The 18468-nt window shown below is 34.3% G+C and overlaps 1 protein-coding gene across 1 annotated transcript; it reads left to right on the forward strand.

The window, feature by feature from the left end:
* Positions 1-8808: 8808 nt before the first annotated feature.
* LOC126891238 (uncharacterized) lies at positions 8809-10059 on the forward strand. Its single transcript, XM_050660419.1, has one exon. It carries the CDS (start codon positions 8809-8811, stop codon positions 10057-10059), a length of 1251 nt encoding a protein of 416 aa, XP_050516376.1.
* The last annotated feature ends 8409 nt before the right edge of the window (positions 10060-18468 follow it).

An 18468-nucleotide genomic window follows, 5' to 3' on the forward strand; every position in this document is an offset into this window, starting at 1 on the left:
CGTTCATTTTTTTCGAATACTGAGAAAACCTTAAGTATTTTTAAAAAATTTAAACGCAGAAAGAAATATTACTGTATTATCCATGGTCGAAAGTCCTTGAGAACTTCTATAAATATTTATTTTAATAAGTCACAGGGGTGAAAAAAAATAGTCTGATTTTTAATTTTAAATATATCATTCAAAAGAAACTTTTTGTTCATTATAAGGGACTTTCTGCCCTCGGGAATAATGTAGTTTTCTATTTTGCATTTAATTTTTTTTAAAATACCTATTAGTTATCTCAGGATTCGAAAAAAATAAATGCGTTTAAAAAGAACTCGACCGAAATTTTGCGCCTAGGCTCTCAAAAAGGATTAAAGTATTAAACATTTTTGTACTGTTTGAATTTATGCGACGATTGACGATCCACTGTTTTAAAGATTGGTTGAACAGATGTTGCCAGTTGTATGGTCCTCACTATGTGTATCGTAAGTTATTCAACAGGGCATAGAATATACATGGTTAGAAAATATACGCCAAAGTCAGCGCCTCTATGCGGAAAATCTCTGAACTAAAAATTGATGTGGACCATACAAAGTGAGGTCCCACTTTTTTTTGTAAAAAAACAGTGTTTGCTATCAGTACATGTCTACGAAAAAGTCTTACATTGATTGACTAAGTGAGGTCCGTATACTGGACCTCACTTTGTACAGGACCTCACTTCAACCGCAGTTTCTTTTGATATGTGGCTCACTTCATACGCTGGGAGTAAATATATATATATATATATATATATATATATATATATATATATATATATATATATATATATATATATCCATAGCACTATATTGCATCCCTCTTATTACTCTGCACATAACATTTTACGTCCGTGACTATTTTGCAACCGTATATCGGAAGCAAAATAGTTTTTCTATTTTTCTCGCTTATTGTTGAAGATAAAGACATCGTTTATACAGAGAACTCTTTTGGATTATATTGTAATTCTTTTACACTTATAGACAGAAATCTCAACCATACCAAATAGCTGTAATCTTAAAACTAAAGGATGCAATTAAGTACTAAAAGTGAAAGATAATATTCACATTTAATTCGGGGAATATCCGCGAGGGAGCGCAAACCAATATACAGAATGTATATTTTTAATTCATTTAATGCATTATTTTGATTCCTCTTTTGAAACCACTGACGGCAACACTGTGCATCTACAAATAAATACTATTAAACTGATTTTCGAAGACTATTCCGGTTATTCGACTTGTGACTGTGGTTGTGAGACAATTTAAGGATGTTACCCAAACGAAGAACAACATATCCCTTTTTTTCAGGTGATGTAAGTATAAATTTTATATAATTTAAAGCTCATAATAAATTATGTATTAAAATTATTCCAAATTTTAAAATAAAACATGACCGAAAACGATACAGTAATGTACTAAGTATTTTAACTTTATACTAAACGATACAGTGAGGTACTAAGTATTTTAACTTTATTAATTTATAAATCTATTCATATTTTTGATATAGAGGATGCTAAAGTTTTTTTAAATAAATAATACCTATCAGAAATTTTAATTTTAAAAATATAATTTTGTGGAACTAAAACGTATCTATTAAATTTTAACTAATTGCTAAATTTAAAATTTTTTACAAACCTAATTTTAAAATTATTACTAACTTTATTGTTAACAACGTTTCTTTATATTTTGTTTTCACCCAATTTTGAAAAGCATGCGAAAACGTTGAATTATCCACGTCCGTCTGTCCGTAAACACAACTCCTCCTGGATTTTACCAGGAGAATGACAAATGAGGTGTTGAATAAAAGCTTATAATCCAAGGATGGTCCTAAATTTGACCTAAGACTTTCGTTTTAGAAATGCAACCGAAAATACTGTTTTAAAGTCACCGTAATAGTACAAGCGATTTATTGTTCGACGCACCTTAGCAAGACGAGAACAAATATATACTTTCGGTTTCATGACTGTCTGTCCGTCTACCCGCGAATATAATTCCTTCGTCACTATACCAGGTAGAATGATAAATGAGATGTCGAATGAAAGCTTATAATCCAAGAATGGTACTAAAAGTGAGAAATGTGACCTAGGACTTCCAGTTTGAGAAATGTTACTGGAAGTACCTACTGTTTTAGTCACCGGAATAGTACAAGCGATATATTATTCGACGCGCATTCGTAAGACGAGAGCAAATACATACTTCTGGTTTCATGACTGTCTGTCCGTCCGTCCGCGAATATAACTCTTCCGTTATTAATACAGATAGTCAAATGAGGTGTCGAATGAAAGCTTATAACCCAAGGATCGTATAAAAGACGAGAAATTTGACATCAGACTTCCGGTTTGGAGTTGCAACCGGAAGTGCCGTTTTATAGTGATCAAAATAATATAAGCGATAAATTATTCGACGTGCCTTAGCAATATGAGATTACATATAAAGTTACACAAAAAGTTCAAATATCGACTTCCGGTTTTACTCTCGATCACTTTGGGTGAAAACTTAGGACTTAGGAAGTCCAATTACTTGTTTTCTTCTATTACGAAAACTTATATTATACACTAAGCGCCAAAATTAACGCACCACCTTAAAAATGGGACATTTTTGAAGTCTCGTATTTTCTAAACCTGTTGTCCGATTTTAGTGATTTTTTAGTATGTTATAGCTTTATTCTTCAAGAATATCGTTGTAAAATACTGTTGCTAACAGGTAAGTGTCATTGTATACCGAGTGTAAAAATGATAGTGGGTTTTTTCCTCAAAGTTCGGAACACCCTGTGGAATATTCTAGGGTATATAAAATATTGAAATTAAAACCAAACTATATACTTAGGCTTTCTTAACATTTTGCTTTTTGATTCATTCGCTTATGTTGCGTAATAAAAAAGTTGGGTACTTTAACAACTAGTAACGTAATTCATCATTCAAAGACTGTCATGGCTGGGATATGTTCAGCGACAAGAAGACACGAAGACGACAAAGAAGATGTTACAGTGGAAGCCGGTAGGAAGGCGGAAAAAGGGAAGGCCCAGGACGAGATGCTTGGATGACGTGGAAGACGACCTGAAAACCATGAATATAAGACAATGGAGGAGAAGGGCCCAAGAGAGATCTGAATGGAAGGACATAGCCAGACAGGCAAAGACCCATCCAGGGTTATGATGCCAAAAGAAGAAGAAGAAGAAGAAGAAGAAGAACGTAATTCATCAATACAGGGTGTTTTTAAATAAGTGCGACAAACTTTAAGGGGTAATTCTGCATGAAAAATAATGATCGTTTGATTTGTAAACATATGTCCGCAAATGCTTCGTTTCCGAGATACGGGATATTGAATTTTTCTTACAAACTGGCGATTTATTTACTGGTCTAAAACCAGTTGCGATATGTAAATGAAACTTGGTAGGTTTTAAGAAGTAGTGATTGCGCATTTTTTGGCTTACAATTAAGAATTTTGTATTCACCATTGGCGTGCATACGGGGATTATGACCGGGTAATATGACCCGTATGCACGCCAATGGTGAATATAAAATTCTTAATTGTAGCCAAAAAATTCGTAATAACTACCTCTTAAAACCTACCAAATTTCATTTGCATATGCCAACCCGATTTAGAGCACTAAATAAATCGTCTGTAAGAAAAAATTTAACATCTTGTATCTCGGAAACGAAGCATTTGCGGACATATGTTTATAAATCAAATGGTCATTATTTTTAATGCAGAATTACCCCTTAAAGTTTGTCGCACTTATTTAGAAACACCCTGTATTGATGAAGCACTTTGCTAGTTGTAAAAGTACCTAACTTTTTTGTTATGCAACAGAAGCGAATGAATCAAAAAGCCAAATTTTAAGAAAACCTAAGGCTATAGTTGAGTTTTAATTTAAATATTTTATAGACTCTAGAATATTCCACAGGGTGTTCCGAACTTTGAGGAAAAAACACACTATCATTGTTACACCCAGTATACAATGACACTTACATATTTAGCAACAATGTTATTACAATGAGATTCTTAGAGAATAAATCTATAACATACTAAAAAAATCACTAAAATCGGACAACAGGTTTAGAAAATACGAGACTTCAAAAAGGTCCCATTTTTAAGGTGGACCGTTAATTTTGGCGCTTAGTGTATTTCAAGAAACGTTTGAATTACACTAATAGTAATTAATAAGGGGTAAATCCTACAGAAATAATTCTTTTAATTTTTAAAATATGTACTTTGGAATTTTAATTAAAACTAAATTGAAAATTCAGTTTTTGCTAGGGCAAAAGAAAATTTAATCTTTACGAGAATAAATAATTATCTGATATGACCCCCTCCGTGGCTCAGTGGTAAGAGCGCCTGCCTTTGGATCGAAAAAATCCGAAAGGTTGTGGGTTCGAATCTCACCAGGGTCAGAAATTTTTCATTTATTATAAATTAATAAATGAATATAGTTTCTGTCCTTGTGGGATCGGTACTCACCGGAGGGACCGCAGACGTTCGGATACAATTAGCGTCTCTTTGCAAAGACAATGACGTCGACTTTGCAAAGTAACAAGACACTTACTCAACACACACACTACACATGACACTAGGTACCTAACTGTTCAAAAATTACCGTACCTACCATGCCAATGGCCATTAGTTGTCGAGGCATTAGCTAAATAAAAAAAAATTATCTGATACGTAAAGTAGAAAACAAGTATCTCTTTAAAAAAATTGCAATCAAGAAAGCTACTTTACTATATTTATTGTCTAAAATACTTGCAATAAAATTATGGAGTTACAGCTTTTTCTAAACTGTTTTGGAGAACATAATTTATTATATATTTCTCTAATTAACGAGAACATTAAAAATTAAGTTTTAAATACATATACTTTTAGCGAGGACTCAAGTTTTTTCAAACGAAAAAGAAAGAAAGATGGTTCTGCAATAGGACATTATCTCCATTCCCTGAAGAAAGGAAAATCACTGATGACGATATTGGAAAAATAAAGGTATATAACTTTGTGTTGCGAATATCAAATAAAAAAAAATATCACAATATAGTCACTACAGACAAAGTGATTTGTATAAATTATTTTCTAATATATTTAAAAAACTGCACATGTAATTACAAATTTGTAATAATTACAGGATATGAACAGATCTCCAGACTCTCCAACATACGATAGCGATATTGATCCAGAATATTTTCCAGAATCGGATAGTAGTGAAGACGAAATAAAGGCAAGTAAAACTATACATTAAATAATTTTTTGTAAAAACAAATATGTACAACAATTTTAATCTATATTTTTAAGACGTTCACAGTTTATATTGTTAATTTTAATAAATATTATCGGAAAATAATATTTAAATATTTAAGTACAGCGGTTCTGTAGATTTAAATATTATTTTACCTTTTTATTTAAAATAACAGTCCAGCACAATTCAAATAATTTTATTTAATTTTAGGAATATTATAATCACGAAGATGAATTTCTAGAAAGTACTGAAAGTATCCCTCAGAATTCTAAATATTTGGAAATAAAAGACAGCAATCAAACACATATTAAAAAAAATATTCCAAAGGTAAGTTACCTAATAGTTTAAATATTAAAATATAATTTATAATAATTTCAGATTCTTCAAAATTTAATCATAATGCCGCAAAACTTTATCACTGAAAGTACAGAAAGGCCGCAAATGTTAACAGTAAGTGACATACCTACTTTGTTTTAAACAAAATTAAAGTTTTTAAGAAAACATATTATGTTGAACTAAATTTTTATTGCAATTTTACATATTTCTTCCTAAAGTTTTTTTAATTTATCATACTTACAACATAAGGAAACGTGGCATATTTTATTGACTAAAGTGCTTATAAATCAGATTAAGTTTGTGTATAGAATAGTAATGAAGTAAATTATATTATAAAACTGGATTCTATACCTACATTTCTTCAAGAAATTAACGCATCACCTTAAAAATTGGTCATTTTTAATGTCTCCAATTTCCTAAACCTATTTACTAAGGATATACTAAGGATTTTCACAGTTTTCACTGTATTGCTTCACTCAACAATTCTCTCCAGCTCTTTCTGTCTTACCAGTCCCCTTCCTGCAGATTTCTTCTCTCCATTACTTCGTCCACTTTATCTCTGAAGGGTCTTCGGGGTCTGCCTCTCTTCATTTTTCCTATCGGGCTCCACTTTGTTATTCGGTTTATCCAACGATTTTACCAGGTTAATCTCTTTTGTTCGATGTAGCCTATTATGTCTGAGTTCACTCCCATTCTTCTGTTAATCTCTATGTTACTTATTCTATCTCTCCTTGTTATTCTGCAGCTTCTCCTTAGGAGTTCCATCTCTGTTGCTCTTATTTTATTTTTGGTTTTCTTATTTATTGTCCCATTTTCACACCCATAAGTGAGGATACTTCTTGTTATGGTATTATATTATATTCTTCTCTTTGTTTTATGCTGATACTCTTATCCCACAGTATCGGGTTCAATTTTCGTATGAAGGCTCTGGTTTGTCCTAGTCTATTTTTTATATCTTCCTCAGTTGTTTCTTTTTTTGATATTATAAAACCTAAATACTTGTACTTATCTGTTCCTCTAATTTGTTTACTTTCGTTTATTTCCAGTTGTTTTATTTCTGTATTCTCCGTTGTTAGGTATTCAGTTTTCTTTAGGTTTATTTTCATCCCATTCTTTGTATATTCCTGTTCCAGTTTCCTCATCATAAAACTGAGGTCATCTTCGTCTTGTGCGATCACTATTTGGTCGTCAGAAAAACTTATGGTATATAGATATTTGTTCCTTACTGGTATACCCATTCCTTGGCACTTTATTTTACATGGCTTTACGGTTTTTTCCAGGAATATTTTAAACAGGGTAGGGGATGTGGCCCTGTAGTAGTCCCTTTGTCGTCTTAAATGGACGACAACCTAAATTTCCTAAACCTGTTGTCTGATTTATGTAATTTTTTAATCATCATCATCCAACCAATTCACGTCCACTGCTGGACATAGGTCTCCCCAATTGTTTCCACACTTCACGGTTTTGTGCTGAATGTTGCCAGTTTTTACTAATCCGCCAGATATCATCGGTCCATCGTCTAGGCGTCCTTCCTCTACTGCGTTTATCTTCTCTTGGTCTCCATTCCATCAGCTTTCGTGTCCATCTTGAATCTTTCAGCCTGGCGACGTGTCCTGCCCAGTTCCTTTGAGCCTGGTGATACGTTCTATAACATCTGCGATACCGGTTCTTTGTCTGAGATCTTCATTTCTTATTTTATCCCATAGGGTTACGCCCAGCATGGATCTTTCCATACGCCTTTGAGTACTCCGCATTTTCGACGCTGTTGCCTTGGTTAGAGTCAGTGTCTCTGCTCCATATGTCATTACCGGCAGCAGACATTGGTCAAACACATTGGTCTTTTTAAACCGATCGGTATACTGCTCCTAAATATGTCTCTCAGAGCTCCGTAGGCTGCCCAAGCAAGAGTTAAGCTTCTTTTTATTTCGCATGTTTGGTTAATTTTTTAATGTGTTTATTCTTATTCTTTAACAATATCGCTGTAATAATATTGTTGCTAGACAGCTAAGTTGTCGTTGTATACCGGATGTACCAATCAAACTGTGATTTTCTCTCTCAAAGTTCGTGTCACCATGTGGAATATTCTAACATTTATAAAATTCTGAAATTACAACCCAACTATAGCCTCATGTGTTCCTAACATTCTGATTTTTGATTGATTTGCTTATGTTGAATGATAAAAAAAGTTGAGTCCTTTACTAGTATCCTTTTTCATCAATACAAGGTACTTTTAAATAAGTACGGCACACTTTAAGGTGTAATTCTGCATGAAAAAATAATGACAGTTTGCTTTATAAACGTATGTCCGCAAATGCTTCGTTTCCGAGATAGGGGGGTGTTGAAATTTTTCTTACAAACTGACGATTTATTTATTGCTGTTAAACCAGTTAAGATATGCAAATGAAATTTGGTGGGTGTTAAGAGATAGTAATTGTGCATTTTTTTATATAAAATTAGGAATTTAATAGTCACCATTGGCGCTCAAACGGGTAATATGCCCCTTATGTGCGCCAATGGTATATATTAAATTCCTAATTTTATATAAAAAAATTCGCAATTACTATCTCTTGATACCCACCAAATTTCATTTGCACAACCGGGTTTAAGAGCAATAAATAAATCGTCAGTTTGTAAGAAAAATGTTAACATCCCCTATCTTGGAAACGAATCATTTGCGGAAATAAGTTTATAAAGCAAACTGTCATTATTTTTTCATGCAGAATTACCCCTTACAGTTTGCCGTACTTATTTAAAAACACCCTATATTGATGAAAAACAAAGCTATGTGTCAAAGTACCCGAAATGTGAGGCTATAGTTGGGTTTTAATTTCAGTATTTTATAAATGCTAGAATATTCCACATGGTAACACAAACTTTGAGAGCAAAAATCACAGTTTGATTGGTACATCCGGCATACAATGACAATTTACCTGTCTAGTAGCATTATAATTGCAGCGATATTGTTAAAGAATATGGCTATAACCTATTAAAAAAATCACTTAAATCGGACAAGTTTAGGAAAGTAGAGACATCAAAAATGACCCATTTTTAAAGTGGTACGTTAATTTCTTGGAGGATTGTATTATATTTTAAAAAAATCTAATTGTAAAATTTCAATTTTAGGAGCAAACTTCAAGTAGCCCAGGAGAGAATATAAGTACTGAAGTTTACAATAATAATGAAACAATCAATGTTAAAACTGAAAAATATAAAAGAAAAAAAGATATGTGTTATTACTGTGAAACGGATGTGAACAATTTTGTAAGACACTTACAGAGAAATCATTCTTGTGAACTAGAAGTCCAACGTATACTATCAAAGGAAAAGAAATCCAAAGAAAGGAGAGAATTAGTTTCACTTCTAAAGAAAAAAGGAAATTTCATTAAAAATTCACAAGAATGTGTAAAGCCGGTTAAGCAAGGACTTCAACCTTCTCAGTCATTTCTACCATGTTCGAACTGTCTAGGGTTTTACCGATCTAAATTTTTATATAGACATAGAAAAATATGTTTAGGTGGTCAATCATCTAGACATTCTCAAGCGGAAGGCCAAAATTTCTTGTTAAAAAATGTTAAAAAAATTGACCAGCGTTTAAAAGATGAGGTCTTCCCAAGAATGCGGCCAGATAAAATCTCTCTAGAAGCAAAAAATGATTTTCTTATATGTGCATTTGGTGCTAGATACCTTAAGATTCATCGCGAAAAACATCACATTAATGTTACGAGTCGAAAGATGAGAGAGCTATCTAGGATTTTAATAGAATTCAAGAAAATTAAGGCTTGTACAAGTAACCTATTTGAAGCTCTCAAACCGAAATTCTATGACGACTTAGTAGACGCTACGAAATTGGTATCAAAATATGATACAGAAAAAGATTTATTTTTTTCTCCCACCTATGCATTAAACATAGGAACGTCCTTAAAACAATGTTGTGACATTGCGTTACACATGATCTCAAAAATGGAACCAACCATTGAAACAGCTAATTGTGAATCAAATCTGAAAACATTAATAAATTTGTTTCAATCAAATTGGCGATTTGATATATCAAACCGGGCTGGTAATGACCTTAATTTAAAGAAATTTAATAAAATTACTATTGTACCTCTCGCCAGCGACCTAAAATTACTCAAGCAACATTTAGTTACAGAAGCGGATAAGGCATTACAACGACTCAAAATAGATTCACATAATGTTGCTGCTTACAATACTCTATTAGAAACGATATTTTGCAGAGTTATACTTTTAAACAGAAAAAGACCAGGTGAATTGCAAAGAATGCTTTTGGATACCTATGAGAAATCTGAAAAGAAAAATGACAGTTATGAGGAATTTAAAGAAGTTGTTACCGAAACAGAAAAAATATTATTAAAAAATATGAAGCGAATTGTCATAAGGGGTAAACGGGGACGAGGTGTTCCGGTTATATTTAGCACTGACATACAAAATCACATCAAAGAAATATTAAAAGTTTGATCTAATTTTGTAAAAGATGACAACCCTTATTTATTTGGCAGATCAAGTCACTCTACGCCTATCTGTGGATATAAAATAATTGCCAAATATGCTGTTTCTTGTGGTGCTAAAAATCCTCAAGCCATAACTTGCACTAGATTACACAGTTATTTAACTTAAGTGATAATGAAATTGAACAATTGTCCACATTTATGGGACACACATCTGCCGTTCATAAAAACTCTTATCGATTACCAGACGATGTGTACCAAACGGCGAAGATTTCTAAATTACTAATCTTAATGGAAAAGGGTGAAGCCGGAGGGCAGAAAGGAAAAACATTAGACGATATATCTATAGATTTGGACCAAAATCTTTTAGAAGATGAATCTTGTGAGGAAAGTGATGATCCAGAAAAAAATGATTTTAACGATTTTAAAAAAGTTAATGTAACGGAAGATATAAAAAAAGACGAAACAATAGAGACAATACCATTTGTACCCAAAAAGAAAAGAATACTAACTCCCTGGACAACTGAACAAAAAAACATTGTTAAAGCTTACTTTTCAAAATATATAAATCAAAAACGGGCACCAAAACGGTATGAGTGTGAAGAATTAAGATCTTTGCATCCGCAATTATTTCTTAATAAAAATTGGTTAAAAATAAAAGTGTTTGTGCAAAATCAATATTTAAAAAAAGGTACATAAAAATATGAGTGTAACATGTTTTTGATTAATGCCATTAAATAAATTTTTTTAGCTTATAGTGCTGTTTTTAATTATTCCTAAAACACTTCAAATTATACTTGCTTTGAATAACATAATAATAAAAGAGTACCTACTGTATCTGTATCTGATATCAAATAATATAGATATTTAAGAAATAAGTTAGTTTTAAGTTGGTATGTAAACCTTTGTTTTAAAAAATTATTGATTAATTAATTTCATTCAATTGCCTTCTAAAGTCACTGCATTTAATTTTTTCTGGCATCCTATTTAATTGTATCTCCTTCCAATTTTTTCTGACACCCTCCATTTTTTCTGACTCTTTTTTTATATATATTTTTATTTGATAACTCGAGAAGGACTGGATTGATTTGGGTACATTTGATTCTTAAATATTTGTAGAAGTCTAAGTAAGAAGATCTTTACAATATACCATCAGATGTAAAATTTTATTAATTGTATAGGAAGTGTGTAAAAATGTGCTCCTTGTTCAAGAATATCTCTATTTTTGACAATAATGAAAAATAATACACAGAAATAGTATATTGTACAACAAGAGAGAAAAAAAGACATATTTCTCACGAGCGCAGAAGTTTGTTGACACGAGCCGAGCACGAGGCGAGTGCCGCAAATCAAGCGAGAGAGAAATATGTCATTTTCTCTCGTGTTGTACACTGTACTGTTTCTATGGATGCGTTTTTGTCAAGAGTTCAAACTTCAAAATTAAATAATTTAGGTGCTTTTAGGTATATTATATGCCTAAATTGAAATAAAATACATATATACACATAGGTATTTAATATTCTTAATATTTATATAATTTAATTATTTAAAATTATAATTCACAGTTGAACAGTCTTAAAAGTAGTTTTTGATATTTTGATAAGTTTTGACTAATTGTTTGACATTTTGTTTGAAAAAAATAATTGTGTTTGTATTGTGCATGTTACCATGGAAATGGCGATCGTGTGTATGTAAACCGGCGGTGAACCCGTGAGAAAAAATATTTCTCACTGCAATGGCCGACTTTCACTGCCTGAGAAATTGTTCGTTTTGAATGTATGTAAGTAGTGAGAGAAGTTGCACATTGTATAGCATCCATAGAAAAATATATTTATAATTAAAAATGATTTTAAAACAATCTTTACAATATTATAAAAAACTACTTTTCAATATTTTCTCTGCGATAAAGTTGGAAATTTAAGTTTGTGCATTAATGCAATATATTTTAATAAATATAAATTTAATGAAACAATTCTAAATTAAACACCATATTTAGATCAAACAAAGTGCCAAAAGCAAGGATTTCGCAGGAAACGTAAAAAAGTAAATCGATGCGAAGTTAGCCGCAGTTTTAGTGACGTAACTCTAATGGAGTATAACGTCTGTGTCTTTCTATGAAATAATACCCCGTAACCTTAAAATCACGATTGTTCAGGAGGCAAGAAAAACTGTTTTTAATGTTTGTGAAATGGTTGATGTTTGATTTTTTATATTGATAAAGAATAATAAAGATACATATTTTACGATTTGATTTTTCCTCATTATCTCCAAATATGCCTCGTTATAGAGGTGTTCAGTTCAATAGGAATTTCATGGGATATCTAGTGTACCTCGTTATAAGCGCAACCTCGTAATAACCGTGTTCGTTATAGAGAGAGTCTACTGTATTATTTTGATGTAAGTATGATATCCATATAACTTAAAAACCAATAACTAAAACAAGTTCGTTATCGCGGCCCGGCCCAGCAACGAATAATTAAAAATGTATCCTTTAAATTACTGTCGTAGTTTAAACCTGTTTGTGCATTTTAACTTGGCAACAATGTTGGACGTAAAATAAATAGAAAAATGAAATATATATTCATATGTGGATGTAAAATAGTAGTGTATATATACGAGATGTGTAACGTTTGAAAAAACTCCAACATTAATTTAATATCCCAATTCCCAAAAAGAATGTCTATTTTTTTAATTTATTTTGTGAAGTTCAATATCATTATAAGATCCCAAGCCGACCCTGTATACAGCCATGAAGTATTGCAGCAACATTTCAATGTGTTACAAGATTCCTGTTTATTTGAGACGCAAAAACAGAATTTGTAAGAAGTGTTGACAAAAGTACAGTTCTAATGCGTAGATGAACTTTCTAGAACAAATCTTGAACTGAAAGTTGAGTTCTTGTCAACTAAGCATCCCTAAGGATCAAAATCGCTCGGTACTTCCGTCGTATTTTCCCCGATCTGTGGCTTCAGACCGAAGCGCAGATGAGTCCGGTTTGATTTCTTCAAGCGTGAAGATCGCTTGCCGACTCACCCCAAAAGGGCGTGGTGCCTTTTGTTACCCGCCGGTAAAGGGTATAGTATGTCGTTCTGGAAGATCTAGTGTGAGGGCACGATGTTTTTTTTTACCCCGTAGTGAAGTTGGGTGCTCTTACACTGTGTTTGAGTTGTGACGCAGTACTATACGCCGGCGTGGTATGAAGTCCCTGTATCTTGTCCAAGTTCCTGTTTAAATGAAGTCTTCCGAGTCCCGATTGATGTCCTGATGTAGACATTTTGAGTTCCAGTCCCGTGATGTTTATCCAGTTGATTGCCCCGAAATAAAAAGGAAGCCATGAAGCCCACCTCAGGTCGATGACCCTGTTTGTTTGTAGATGAACCCCCTTTCCGTGTAGTTTGTGACGTGTGATAAAGGATTTTGTTTAAATATGGTATGATATATTTTTTTAAATTTTGCAAGGATCCCAAATGGATAAATATTTTTGTTGGTAAAGAGTTTTGAAAAATAATAGTTGTTTGTGCTTTCATGATGCAACTTGTAAATTAAAATGACAGTGACTTTGACCTTTGACAGCTGCGTCAAAATTTTGTTTTGACATACACTGTCCAACAAGTTCTTTTGTCATTCTTTTGTTATGTTAAATTGAAGATTTTTTTTGTAATGTAAAAGATTTGTAGATATTTTGTCCTGTAAAATCATTTCCTGTTAAAAGTTTTTTTGTTTGTTTAAAAAAAAAACCACCGTAAAGTTTTAAATAAATGTTTGTGAAAGTGTATCTATCATCTCATTTCTGTAGCCTTTGGAAAAATTTTAACAGAAAACTAATGCAACTGTATGAAAGTTTTAGTTCAGAAGAAAAGAAAGAATATGGCATAGAAGCCAATAATAAGGAAAGATGTTGTCCCAATGTAACCCCAAAGAGGAATCAATGATGATTGTCCCCCCGATTGGTACCCGTAAGTAAGAAAGTATCCAGTAAGTACCCATAGGTGAAATAGAGGATTTATTTCAAACGGCGTCCCTTTTTGTTAAATAGTAGAAAGATCCTCTAGTCAGAGTAAGTACCCTTATGTATTTAGTTATGGTAGTGTAGTCATCTTAACACCCCTTCACCCTCCCTAACGAATCTACGACCTAGCTCCCGCACAACAAAAGAGCTGCCGTCCCGCAACGAGGCTTTATGTGTCTGCTTCTTCTTCTTTAGCCCCATTCTTACCCCCCAGTATCTCTATAGATAGTCTTTCCTTGTTCCCATATGAGCAGACATGTTAAACGCTTCAAATGGCGCCCAACGTGTGAGGCCGATTCATTTTTCTGCCTCCTTCAGTATCCAGTAGTTGTCTTGTCCAGTTGAATGCTTCAAATGGCCCCGGCAACGTGGGGCCTGTACTTTTTTTGGCCTCCCTCAGACCCCATTTGCATGTTCCCACTACCATGTCCTTTTAGCCTCCTTTCGGTCTCATTTGTACTACAACTGTTAGGCAGTGCCCGTCTTGGGTAGTCGATCTCAGTTTGTGGTGCAAGTGTTTCCGATAACATGGAAGCTCGACTCGTGTCATGTTTTGTATGCCCATTGTTACAAGTCTAGCTTGTAGACATGTTCAACTAGTAGTTAGCCTATCTACTAGTCCCCAATGTCTTTAGCCACCCCCCACTTAGTGTTACATTTGTAACGTACACCCTGAAGTTTGACCCGAGTAAATATCGCCCAAGTCTTCCCATGTAGTTTAGCCCAGATTCCTCTTGTCTTGCCCCCAGAAACTGTTTCATGTCTGTTAGTGCCCCCGAAACTGTTTCAGTCTGTTAGTCCCCATGAAAGAGCCCATTTTTGTAGTTTTTGTTGCAAAAGTTAATAATTTTTCCAAAGAGGTGTAAGTATGTACACATTTTGTTGTGATGTTGATTTGGTCATGCTGTTGATTGTATAGGCATGTACCATTTCATACATCATAGTGTATTTAACTTGTAACCCCATATGTATACTGGTATTGTATTGTATTGTATGTATCGTAGAACAGAATTGTATGTTATTGTAGCGTACTAACTGTATTGTATTGATATTGTACCCATGATGAAAGCATTGAATTGATTTTTTTGAAAGTATTGATGAAATATATAGACAAACAGTTGAATAAAAAAGTAACGTAAAATTTTTTTTGAAAATTTTGATTAAAAGTAACGTTAAATATTTTGAATATTGAATCCAATTATGAAGTATAACAGTATGTTGTATTTTTTGCATGTATTCCTATAGATCAACAGTTTTTTTACAGAATAATCGTTTTTTGTGATTTATTGATTTGGTCATTTGATTAGATGTGTGATGTTGTTGGTATGGTCCGTGTATGAGCTTAGCCCCGTATAGTCTGTGTGAGAGTAGTCCCTTGTTTTTCCAGCGAAGCCTATCTCTGTTGGTGTATGTCATGCCACAGGTTAGTTGGAGAAGTCATCCCATTGAGAAGTCATCCCCTTGAGAAGTGGCCCCGTGAAGAAGTGAAGAGGGAAACCGTGGAGAGGCCCCCCACTTCTGTGTTTTTTTCAAGCAGCCAGGAGAAAAGCTGTCACTTTTAGATTTGAAGATAGCGTTCTCTGTCGACACTGTTTGAGAATAACTGTCTTGAAGTGTAGAAGTTAGCCCCTGAAAAAGCCCCCCCCTTGTCTGTGTTGCCCCTTGTTTTTTTTTTTTTTGACTAATCTATCTTTGTAGGTGTCAAAAGGATGCCAGAGGTTAGTTAAAAAGAGCCCGTGAAGTAGTAGTTGAAGTCTCCCCCCCAGTGAAGTAGTTGAAGTCCCCCCGTGAATGAAGTATGTCTTTTTGTATCTGACATGTCACAAGTGTAATACTCGTGATGAAGGAAGTGTTGTTCAGCTATCTGTGAACACTTTCATTAGTAGTCGGAGCAAGAAATGTCTTATCCCGTGTGAGCTCATATAGGAACCAAATTTCAATATTGTTTGTGTTTGTAAGCCCCTGAGTATATCTAGAAGTCAAAAAGTATGTTGTTGTCTGTTTGTTTGTCTATCCCTGTTTTGTCTGGAAGTTTTAGAGCCCATTGTCTGTTGTCCCGTGTTGTCTATTAGCCCGTGTTGTCTATTAGCCCGTGTTGTCTATTAGCCCGTGTTGTCTATTAGCCCGTGTTGTCTATTAGCCCGTGTTGTCTGTTAGCCCGTGTCCGTGCTGGAGTTTGATTTTTTTTGGCGAATAGTTAGTTGACCTCTCTTCTCTTTGTTGATTGAAAGTAGGCCAAGAGCAGAAGCTGTGACAAGGCTGGTGAGGTTAGGATCTGGCCGCGTTGAGTACAGGTGAAGCTTGCTTTCGGTCGATAAATGGAAGCGGTTGTTCGTCAGAACTGTCATACTTTCCAATGTCCCTTTGGTCTTCCCCTTGCGTGTTGCTTTCACCCCCTGTTTTGAAAAAGTAGCCCCCCGTTTTGAAAAATAAAGTCCACCCCCAGTCTTGAGAAATGAAATGCCCCCAGTTTTGAAAAGTAAGTCTATCCCCAGTTTTGAAAAGTAAAGCCCAACCCCCCTGTCTTGAAAAATGAAGTCTATCCCCTGTTTCGAAAAGTGAAGTGTAGCCCTGTTTTGAAAATGAAGTCTTTCCCCAGCTTGTGATTTGAAAATGAGAGAGTTGTCTAGTGAACGTTCATGAAAGGTTCTTATGTCCTGGATTGGACTGTTGATTGAAAACGTAATGATGTAGTGTTCTCTATATCATATGTTGCGTTCATTTCCCTTAGTCTTGTTTAAAAAGTTTGATATCCTGTTTGAACCCAGTATACTAGTCTTTTCGGTCTTTTGTTGTTGTCACACGTATCCCCCCTCCCCCCTTGTTAATATTGTCTTGATTTTAGTCCTTGTTGTTGTCATATACCCTTTTGTCTAGCCCTGTTTTGTTTGAATGAGTTGTTGAAGTAAGTTGTTGGTGAGATTTTGTCTCACTGAGGTGTTTAGACTGGATTGTCTAAATCCTCGTTTTGCAGAACCGTTGCCGAAATGTCCCGTGAAACTCGCTAGGTGTTAGCAGAGTTTGGGCAGATGTTTATCTGTCAAACATCAACTTTTTAGTTTTTGTGAACCGCTCGCGGTTAGGCAACGAGGTGACAAGGCTGTGTCTGCCCTGGTATGTCACTTGTGTTACTGCTGTGGATGTCAGCGAGGTCCACACAGGGCACAAGTTTAGTTTCTTTCCCAAGGCACAGAAACTCTTGTCACCTACAGTTCTTAGTAGAGTCAAGAAACATTTAAGTCTACTCGACTTTAAAGAGTCTGGCGATTGATGGCACGCTAGCCCAATCCCTAACGACTTTTTTGTTTTGTTTAATCCCCACTAGCCATTATCTAAATATTTTGATATTGTTGTCCTGTCACACCTAAGATGTCCATGTTGGATTTTTTTCTGTTTGTTATCGAAAACTGGATAATCTTATCCAGGTTTCTCTTTTGCGCGGAGGCTTTGTAACGTTTGAAAAAACTCCAACATTAATTTAATATCCCAATTCCCAAAAAGAATGTCTATTTTTTTAATTTATTTTGTGAAGTTCAATATCATTATAAGATCCCAAGCCGACCCTGTATACAGCCATGAAGTATTGCAGCAACATTTCAATGTGTTACAAGATTCCTGTTTATTTGAGACGCAAAAACAGAATTTGTAAGAAGTGTTGACAAAAGTACAGTTCTAATGCGTAGATGAACTTTCTAGAACAAATCTTGAACTGAAAGTTGAGTTCTTGTCAACTAAGCATCCCTAAGGATCAAAATCGCTCGGTACTTCCGTCGTATTTTCCCCGATCTGTGGCTTCAGACCGAAGCGCAGATGAGTCCGGTTTGATTTCTTCAAGCGTGAAGATCGCTTGCCGACTCACCCCAAAAGGGCGTGGTGCCTTTTGTTACCCGCCGGTAAAGGGTATAGTATGTCGTTCTGGAAGATCTAGTGTGAGGGCACGATGTTTTTTTTTACCCCGTAGTGAAGTTGGGTGCTCTTACACTGTGTTTGAGTTGTGACGCAGTACTATACGCCGGCGTGGTATGAAGTCCCTGTATCTTGTCCAAGTTCCTGTTTAAATGAAGTCTTCCGAGTCCCGATTGATGTCCTGATGTAGACATTTTGAGTTCCAGTCCCGTGATGTTTATCCAGTTGATTGCCCCGAAATAAAAAGGAAGCCATGAAGCCCACCTCAGGTCGATGACCCTGTTTGTTTGTAGATGAACCCCCTTTCCGTGTAGTTTGTGACGTGTGATAAAGGATTTTGTTTAAATATGGTATGATATATTTTTTTAAATTTTGCAAGGATCCCAAATGGATAAATATTTTTGTTGGTAAAGAGTTTTGAAAAATAATAGTTGTTTGTGCTTTCATGATGCAACTTGTAAATTAAAATGACAGTGACTTTGACCTTTGACAGCTGCGTCAAAA

The sequence above is a fragment of the Diabrotica virgifera genome, chromosome 9 (genome assembly GCF_917563875.1).
Source record: "Diabrotica virgifera virgifera chromosome 9, PGI_DIABVI_V3a".
In the NCBI taxonomy this organism is placed as follows: domain Eukaryota; kingdom Metazoa; phylum Arthropoda; class Insecta; order Coleoptera; family Chrysomelidae; genus Diabrotica; species Diabrotica virgifera.